General features: G+C 45.4%; 1 protein-coding gene across 4 annotated transcripts in view; it reads right to left on the bottom strand.

Moving 5' to 3' along the window:
• znf423 (zinc finger protein 423) overlaps nt 1–9,256 on the bottom strand; it is a 147,306-nt gene that overhangs the window by 68,527 nt on the left and 69,523 nt on the right. For 2 of the 4 annotated variants that reach the window (XM_034878140.1, XM_034878141.1), the window contains exons 4-17: nt 8,773–8,950; nt 7,215–7,339; nt 6,909–6,990; nt 6,662–6,737; nt 6,095–6,369; nt 5,712–5,995; nt 5,230–5,625; nt 4,784–4,965; nt 3,566–4,108; nt 3,235–3,385; nt 2,438–2,992; nt 2,141–2,325; nt 1,227–1,648; nt 776–989 (exon numbers count right to left, since the gene is read on the bottom strand). In XM_034878140.1, the coding sequence (XP_034734031.1) occupies nt 776–989; nt 1,227–1,648; nt 2,141–2,325; nt 2,438–2,992; nt 3,235–3,385; nt 3,566–4,108; nt 4,784–4,965; nt 5,230–5,625; nt 5,712–5,995; nt 6,095–6,369; nt 6,662–6,737; nt 6,909–6,990; nt 7,215–7,339; nt 8,773–8,950 (3,668 nt within the window). The remainder of the gene's footprint in view (nt 1–775; nt 990–1,226; nt 1,649–2,140; nt 2,326–2,437; nt 2,993–3,234; nt 3,386–3,565; nt 4,109–4,783; nt 4,966–5,229; nt 5,626–5,711; nt 5,996–6,094; nt 6,370–6,661; nt 6,738–6,908; nt 6,991–7,214; nt 7,340–8,772; nt 8,951–9,256) is intronic. The other 2 variants (XM_034878142.1, XM_034878143.1) reach the window with 1 other exon arrangement.

The raw sequence follows: 9,256 nt of genomic DNA, 5'->3' as shown, positions 1-9,256 counted from the left end.
CACACACACACACACACACACACACACACACACACACACACACACACAGACAACACAAGTACACACTCTCATACACAGACACGCGGCAAGTCCCGGGGAGCCTGACTGTCAATATCAAGTAGAGCGAACATATCCCACAATGCCTCAGCACGCCCCAGCCGCAGGACCCAGTGGGGCTCAGCTGACACACACAGACATACACACAGGCACATGTATGCAAGCTACAGACACAAATTCAGCAGCACGCACAACACTTCCCACACACGACTCACGCAAACATACAGTTCAGCAGGATTGTGGAGTCTCCTTCACGCCTGAAAATGTCTACCTCTATTAAATGTTTGATATTGTATTCTTAATAACATGCATTTCAAATACAGTACTTCCCACCATTGCATCGTGTAATGTTTTAAGGGGGACTGTCATGCGTGGGTGCTACGGTGGATTCCCTACCAAAGTTTACCCATAATGCAAACGGCAAACAAATAACTACAAGCGACTTTACGCCCCGCACGCCAATCATCTTTCATTCATAAATTGTTTCAACGTATCTGGTTGATGGTGTGGTCCTTGCTGCTTTTGAGGAGCACAATAGAGATATTAACATGTACTGTAAGATGTAAGTATTTGGGTAAATACTTTTAAATTTAAATTTTTGTTGTTTGTTTGTTTGTTTATCTATTCACATTACCAAACTCCTTCCTCACTTTATTAAAAGGCAATGCCAAAAACCTGGTTTAAGAAGAAAGCCTCATCTCAGTCTATCCTGTCTCACCTTGGGGGCAGGTGAAGCCTCCGCCTTCTTTCCTGCTGCACTGGTCTCAGGGCTGACCTCAGGGTGATCTGTCTGGACGTGACTCTCTAAGTCCTCCACGCTTTCAAACTTCACTCCACACTCCGGACACCTCAGCCCGGCCATGGCCTTCTCTCCCTGTGCGTCCCCTGGCGTGGCAGCTCCTCCCTGGTTGGGGCTCTGCCCATTCGTACCCCTGATTTGATTGGACATTTGATTTGTTTTAGATGATTTCAGTGATCAAAAACTTCTGCTTAACAAGGCTTTGGCTTGTCCCATCTGAGCTTAACACAGGCTTCCTGACCTTTAAGGCTCCAGTAATTGGAATAGGGGCAGAAAGCAAGCAATTGTTTAGGTTACAGTATGTATTGTTGACTTAAGTATGTCTATAACACACGCCAGGATCCACGGGGTTGATAAGTTGGCTACCCACCTGCTCATGCAGCCGGCACAGAGGCCATAAGGCAGACCGTTTACATCCAGCTTCACCAGCTCCCCTTTGTTCTTGAACTCTTTTAGGCAGAAGGCGCATTTATACAACTTGTGCTGCTGCAGCTGCCCGTTGGGGGATGAAGAGGCTGAACCGTTCCCTCCGCCTATTCCTCCATTCCCACCGCCTCCTCCATTGCCTCCAAGTGCAGAACCAGTGGAGAGCTTTTGCATGTGGAATGTTCCGTGGATCTTCAGCTCCAGGGTGGAGGTCACGGTCTGCATGCAGACCACGCAGCGGAAACCGGTGAGGGAGTTGCGGAGGTCGGGGTGCATCTGGCAATGCTCTATAAACTCCTCCTCGCTCTGCAGAGGCATCTTACAGATTCGACAGGTACCTGTGTCCAAGCTCTTACTGTGGGTCACCTGCAGAGAGGGAAATTATGGACGTAATGATGCACAAAGTAGTGAGAAATTAAACCTTTTATGAAAGCACGGAAGCATATACAAATATATAAACATAGACATATAAAGACACTGCTGTTTTAACGACTGAATGTAGCTGCATTACAAAATACCCTTTTGGAATATGTTTCCTGTAGTGGGGTACTGCACAAATTGCCTCTCTTAGGACAATTTAACATTCTAATTTCAGAGCATCCAAAGAAGTTCCAGGATCAAAAGACAGATACACAGACAGAAAGCAACAACAAAGTCACACAAGAGAAAGCAAACAAAACAAAACAAAACAAGTGTGTCTACATAGATGGCTGTGTTGTTACACCTGTGAGGGTACCTTGACTGCATTTGTTCCCTCCATATAGACATCCAAATGACATGCTAAAACGTGGATGCCTCCAAAGCCACGTACATAGCCACAAAAATGTACAAGCTGGAACCCAGTAAAAGTAAAAGTACCTTGTGTTCAGTGAGGGTTAGCAGAGAGGGGAAACGCTCCCCACATATTGGACACATATAGTGTTTGGCGGGACCGCGATGCGTCTGAGCGTGCTCACGAAGCCCGTTCTCAGAGAAGAATGTTCTGGAGCACACATTGCACTTGTGGTTCCCCTTGATGAAGTCTGCCTTCTTCTTTCGAGAACCTGGTGTGTGAAATTACATTTATCATCATAGAAATAATATATATCCTGTAAAAAACTGTCAAATGTTCATGCATTAAAAATCCTTCAAAACAAGCAGTTGACCCAATATTACCAGCGTCATCTTCTCCCGGTCGGATATTGTGGTCACGCAGCCGGTGGTTCTGTAGAAGCGACTCCATGGTGTAGGCCGCTCCGCAGATATCACAGGCATACATGGGCTCTGAATTGTCCAGCTCCTCCTCCCCCCCGCTGGCCTCGTGGCTATTGGCTGTGTCTCCTCCCTGGCCAGCTCCTCCCACAACGGCACTCTTCAGCAACATGTTTTGCAAATCGGCCTGTTCAGCAGCCGCAACTGTTGCCCTTTCCGCGCATGCTGCACCTCCACTGCCACCACTGCCTCCTCCTCTCTTGGAGGACTGTGCTAGCCCGTTGGGCGTCCCGTTTTGACTGCCACCGCTCCCTGTACCACCTCCGTTGCCGGTAATGTTGCCACCATCAAAGAGGCAGTGCTTTTCCCTCAGGTGTCGCTCCAGCAGTGACATGGCTTGGAAAGCTTTTCCACAGAAGCGACACGTGAACTTCTTGCTGTGTGTGGTGATGTGGCATTGGAGCTCCACCTCTGATCCAAACGTCTCTCCGCAGAAGATACACTTCCGGGGCTTGAGTCCTGTGAGACAGAAGTTAGATCAAGATTTGCAGATTCAAGCTCAATCTACCCGACATGACTGCTGTCAAGTAAACAATGTACCGACTCAAGATCTTTTTTTTCTCTCCTCTCTGACTTTTGCTTGCTTTATTACATTCTCTTCTATTTTTCTATCCCTCCATGATTATTATGCACTTTTTATTAGTTAAGTCGACTTTTCAATTGAAACGCAGCCAATGATCCCAGAAAAAGATGTACAGTACCTGCTGCGAGCCCCCCTGGGAGGCCCGACCTCTGGCCCAGGTGGTTATGCTTCACGTGGATCTGAAGATCTGACTCCTTCCTGAAGTCCCAGGCGCAGGCAGTGCAGCGGAAAAGCTTCTTCTCATTGCTGTGCTTCACAGCCAAATGCACCTGAAAGGCAGAAGGTGGGGACCAAAGAAGCAATCCAAATTGGTTCTTTTCTATGGTTTCTTCACTAATGTATGCAATTAAAACCATATAGAAGTCACATAACATGAACTGATAAATAAACTTTTTTTTTTTAAATAGGGAAAAAGGTAACACCCAGCTGAATGAGGGTGTTTCATTTACCTGTATGGAGACCTTGGAGTCAAAGACCTCCTGGCATAGAGTGCAGTGGTACAGGACAAATGTGTGCATGTCAAGCAGGTGTTTCTGCAGGTCATCTACAGAGGAGAACTGCTTATCGCAGCTCTCACACACATACTGGGTCGATGTGGTTGTGTAGTGCACTGTCAGGTGTTGAAGCAACGCCTCCTGGGATTCAAAGTCCTCCTTGTTGCACTGGGGGCAGGACTGGCGCCGCAGCAGCATCTCCAGGTGGGACTTTAGGTGGGCCTGGAAGCCCTCAAAGCTGGAGAACCGCAGGTCACATTGGTTGCAAGGGTAGTCCCCATTGCTCCCCATCGAGGGGGTGGAGTCCCCTCCCAGTCTGTGGCGTTTTGGGGACGAGATCTCTATGTCAGAAGAGGCTGGGCTTAGGTCGGCAACCTTTGCCTGCCGCTTGTTGTTTGTTGCCAAAGGGATGTTCTTGTGGTTCTCCTTTATATGCTTGGTGAGCTTGAGGAGTGAGCCGAAGATAGGAGAATTGGTGCAGTAAGGGCACGAGTAAACCTGTATGTAGACAATAACTCTTTACTCTTTATGACTACTACACATTGACAAATACTGTTATTTAGGTCTTTTAGAGTATGGCAAAGATGTAGAGAGAGGATGAGAAAGACAGAGACAAACATATGCTTAAATTAAAATTACATAAACATACCTTTGCAAATTCAGATATAAACACAGACATAGTATATATTATATATATATATACTATTTGAGTTTCAGTTTGAGTATATATGTATATAGTATTTGAGTTACCGTTTGAGTTACAGTGTACACTGTATACTGTACAGTGTACACTGTATACTGTACAGTGTACACACACACACACACACACACACACACAAAATTGTTGAATCTGTGGAGGAAATTTTGTCAGTCAAGTCCGAATTAACTAAAAAGTTGGGAACAAGGAAGCAGCAGGTAATAAAAAGATTCAACTTAAATCAACTGTAGACCAGACCTGCAGCAACTCGCAGTAGCTGCAGACTCATTAATCGAAAACTTAGCTCAGAAAGTGATTCATATAGTAACATCAAAGATCTTGAATATAAATGAGAAATGTGCTTCTTTTGGCTCATGACAGAATACAGGAGACCCCCTGATTAAATAGGAACCAGCTTTGAGACCGGCAGGCTACATCAAATTCTTTTGGAAATATTATTCTTGACCAGTTCTAACCTCCATGAAGGACTGCGATGCAGACTGTAGTACAGGAGACTCCAGTTTGGCCACCGCTCCTCCAGATGCAGCTCCCCCCCCTGCGACGGAGGTGCAGTGCGTCTGCTGGATGTGTTCGGTCAACGAAGACTCTGTCAAGAATCCCATGGAGCACTGGTTGCAGAAGAAGGCATGGTTCCCTTCTAGGATGGAGGAATTAAGTTACAGTGTTACATTCCTTTAAATGGCATCACTTTAGAGCATTGCACATTTGTATTAGTATATTCCAAATAAATGCTGCTAGATAGCTACCAACTACTAACCAAAGGACAACCATGCTATATGTAACAATAGGCTTTCTCAGTCTGGAAACAATACAAGCACTGTTAAACAATTTACCGCCATAACCCCTACTTTGACATATGTCTCTTATCATTGTTTAGGAGTAGCATTCTTCAACAACACACCTAGTGTAGTGGATCCCGCCACAATCCCACCAGGCAAGCAGTGCGACACTCTGATGTGTTCTTGCAAAGAATTGATGTCTCCAAACATGTCTGGGCAGTAGTTACAGTGGAACGCTGTGACATTAGTGAACTGCAGCAGGGGAAACGCTGCTGTGCCTTTGGTCCCTCCGCTGGCACGATGAGCTTTGCGCACATGTTCGTTGAGGTTGTACAGCGTGGGCAGAGTGTCCAGGCAGAGATGACATGTATGACTCTGCTGCGGCTTATCTGCATGGATAGTCTTCAAATGGATCTCCAACACCGCCAGGCTGTGGAAGTCTCTCTTTGAGCAGTAAGGGCAAGAGTACGTCAGTTTACCCCAGCTCCCACCGCCCCCTGTAGGGATAGACAGATAGCCTGCTTCATTAGATAAAAACAGAGGAATCCAGAGATGTAACTATGCCTACTGGATACTCTGCAGATAAGTGACTACTGTACCATACCTCCACCTTGATGACCCAGGCTTATCCCGATATCTTCCCCAGTGTCGGGGCCCCTTCTGCGGCTACGTTCGATGCCTTGGCTGGGCTTTAGGGTAGAGTCCGGCGTGGAGCCCCTCTCCAGGCTGGCACTGGAGTCTGGAGTGGCCGAGCTCATTGAGGCCACACTGCCTAGCGGAGGGTCGGGACTGGCAGCGCTGTGATTAGAGGAGTCTGGCTGACGATGGCTATCTAAATGGCAGTACACATCCTCCACAGATGGAAACTGTTCGGAACAGACAGGACATCTGGGGGTACAGGAATTTTTTTTTTTAAATCCAAGTTACATTCCAGCAATACAAAGTAATGTAAATCAACAAACACACAAAAACTAAACTCTGTAGTACTTGTGTTTTCTGTTGGCATGCTGTGTTTCAATATGTGTGAGGAGAGAAGCCTCATCTAGGAAGATCTCAGGACAGTGGATGCATTGCAAGTCGGCTCGGTCAGACAGCTGAGGGTGTCTGGTCATAACGTGTTTCTCTAGCTCGTCCGTCAGGCTGAACGTCTCCTCGCAGTAATCACACATATACAGGTCCTGATCCAGGTCAACATCGCTTCCCTTCTTCCCTCCATCCCTCTCACTCCTCAGTGCAAGGTGCTCTCGGTTCTTGCGGTGAGCCTGCCAAAGTCAGAAAGTAGACCAGGTTTAAAAAAGCATGGGTTGTAAAATATTCGGTCAAAAGATTTTCCTGGGATGACAACACGCTAGGTCCTCCTGCTTTTATTATGCTAAACGCACGTTTTGGTTAAAAAGATTTAAAAAAGAATATTTGTGTCACTTTGTGGTTTTGATTCTATGCCATTGTATCTTATTGGAAATTGCATTACACACAATGGGAACACTGAGCAGTACTATAAAGAATATCATTTAAACAGTTCAATTTAACAAAAAAAAATGAACAGATGTTTACCTGCATGTGGCTCTGCAGTGATGAGGTGGAGGAGAAGCCACGCTTACACACACTGCACTTAAACGGTTTGCTGGAGCTGGAGGCAGAAATAAAAAAAATAAAAAAAGAACTAGCAAAAATCAGACTTAAAGACAATCAATTATGAATCAAAAGCAAAATTGGTAGAGTCAAATACAACGCTGGAATCAGGAGTAGAAATAATGAACATCGGATAAACATTCAAATCAACGGGACAGGAAGCAGTTACCTGTGTGTCTTCAGATGGATCTTTAGGTGATCCGAGCGGGAGAATGCAGCTTCACACTCCTGACAACTATACTTCTTATCTCCTGGATCAATAAAGATATTTATGAGAGATCATAAATATATAAAACATAATGTAGACCTCAGAACATTGACAGACAGAACACGTGTGCTGCCACGGCTAAGTGAAAATCTGAGTTTGAGTCTGGGGTTTCCCTTTATTTAATTGACAAAAAGATCCCATGTTTATTAAATGACTGTGGATCTGCTACCCATAACATGCCAACGCCGGCCTGGAAGACTCATCTACCTGTGTGTAGCTTGACATGGCGGTCTCTGCTCCTCTTGTGTTTAAACAGACGGCTGCAGAAGGTGCACTTGAAAGGCAGCTTGTCGCTGTGGATCTGCTCATGGCGCTTCAGGTAGCTCAGCCGGCTGTCGACAATCAACAGGATGAACAGTCATTCACAAAGGCTCACGGCAACATATGATAACCTTTTGGCATTTCCAAGTTTAAAACCTGGATTGACAAAATGTAGTCTGTATCCACGGTGTTTCATTTCCGGGATTGCTCTGTTGCTGGAAAAAATTCTCTTTTTACAACCCCATGTCCGTCACCTTCTGCTTTATTTGTGTTGGTATTTTTTATCTCCGATGGATTTCTGAGGACTATGGTTAACTGCTCCTTAGATCTCTGCAGGGTAAATCCAGACAGCTGGTTAGATTCTCTGTCCAATCTAAGTTTTCTGTTCCACGACTAAAACAACTTTTAAAACATACACATGGTGGCTGCCTGGGTAGCTCACCTGATAGAGCAGGCCCCATATATAGAGGTTTACTCCTCGATGCAAACGCTACGGGTTTGAATCCGGCCTGCGGCCCTTTGCTGCAGGTCATTCCCCCTCTCTCTCCCTTTTTAAGACTAAAATGTCGTCTAGACATAAAGGCCTGGAATGTCCCAAAAAATCTTAAAAAAAAGAAAAAGGTATACATGTTCCACCAAAACACGGTCCTTCCCAGTGCTTGATTAGTTAAAAGATATGCCAATGGGGCACCCAGATAGCTCAGTTGGTAGAGCGGGTGCCCATATACAGAGGTTTACTCCTCGACGCAGCCGGCCCGGGTTCAAATCCAGCCTGCGGCCCTTTGCTGCATGTCACTCCCCCTCTCTCTCCCCTTTCACATCTTCAACTGTCCTATCCATTAAAGGCCTAAAATGCCCAAAAAATAATCTTAAAAAAAAAACAAAAAGATATGCCAATGAACCAGAGCATGTTTTTCTCCCATCCCGTAATGCTATGTGGACTAGCCAGACCCTTCTCCGCAGCGCTGTGGAGGAAGGTCTGGCAATGCAAAACTAGACAAAATAAAACACCCTGACCACTATACCCTACGTAGTAAGTACATTTCTAATAAAATCTACTAAAAAATCTAAAAACGTTAGAGGGATTTTGTCATTCCCTGATACTTAACCGTAACCGGTGTTGTTATAGTTGAAACTATGACTAATATCACTGTACACATCTGTTGAGTAAAAAGAAAGGACTAAGAATACAGGTAGGCATGAAGAAATACAGATGATTATGATGATAACTTTAGGGTGTATTTGACAGCTGTTCTTAAAGTGGGTCTTGAGTTAGTCCATGGAGAGGTTAGTGAGAAATGTATTCACCTCATTCCTTTTTCCTCGGTGGTCCATGTTGCCATGGTAATATTGAGAATCCTGTTTATTCATGTACAAATTGATATTCATGGTATGGGGATGCGACTGAACAGCCAAATGTTTCATTGTCTATAATCCTGCATGTACACCGAGATGGAACCTGCAGCATATTGGGGAAGCAAAGGGTTAAACTTGAGTTTAATACCTGAAGGACTTGTCACAGAACTGGCAGGGGTACGGCAGACCGGCGCCTCCTTCCTCCTCGCCGCCAGTGGCCATGCCGAGGTCGCAGCAGCCGTCGGGCATCTGCGAGGGCGATGCCACATCCTTGCTGGAAGGCGAGGAAGGCACCCAGGACAGCCCTGCAGGGTCGTCATCCCCATCTGACACAGAGGGGAGACAGCACAGAAACATTAAAAAATAACAACAACAACAACACATATATACACACATTTTGTGCATGGCTGCAGGATTTACAGAAAAAAAAGAGACAGGCGAGTACAGTCAGAAAAAAATGTGGGTAAAACAGGGAGCATTAGAATGATTAAGAAGAAGTTACAGCTTTCTTGGAAGGCACAAGGCAGTGGAGGCAGCCGGTGGGAGTTCAAATGAGAAAAAGAGGGTATAAACCAAAAAAATAAACACATTATCCTGGTTACACACACACATACACACACACAAATAAATAT

Source organism: Etheostoma cragini, chromosome 8 (assembly GCF_013103735.1).
Source record: "Etheostoma cragini isolate CJK2018 chromosome 8, CSU_Ecrag_1.0, whole genome shotgun sequence".
NCBI classification, from domain to species: Eukaryota; Metazoa; Chordata; class Actinopteri; order Perciformes; family Percidae; genus Etheostoma; species Etheostoma cragini.
Note: the sequence above shows the minus strand (reverse complement) of the source record. Positions and strands in the feature narration are given on the sequence as shown.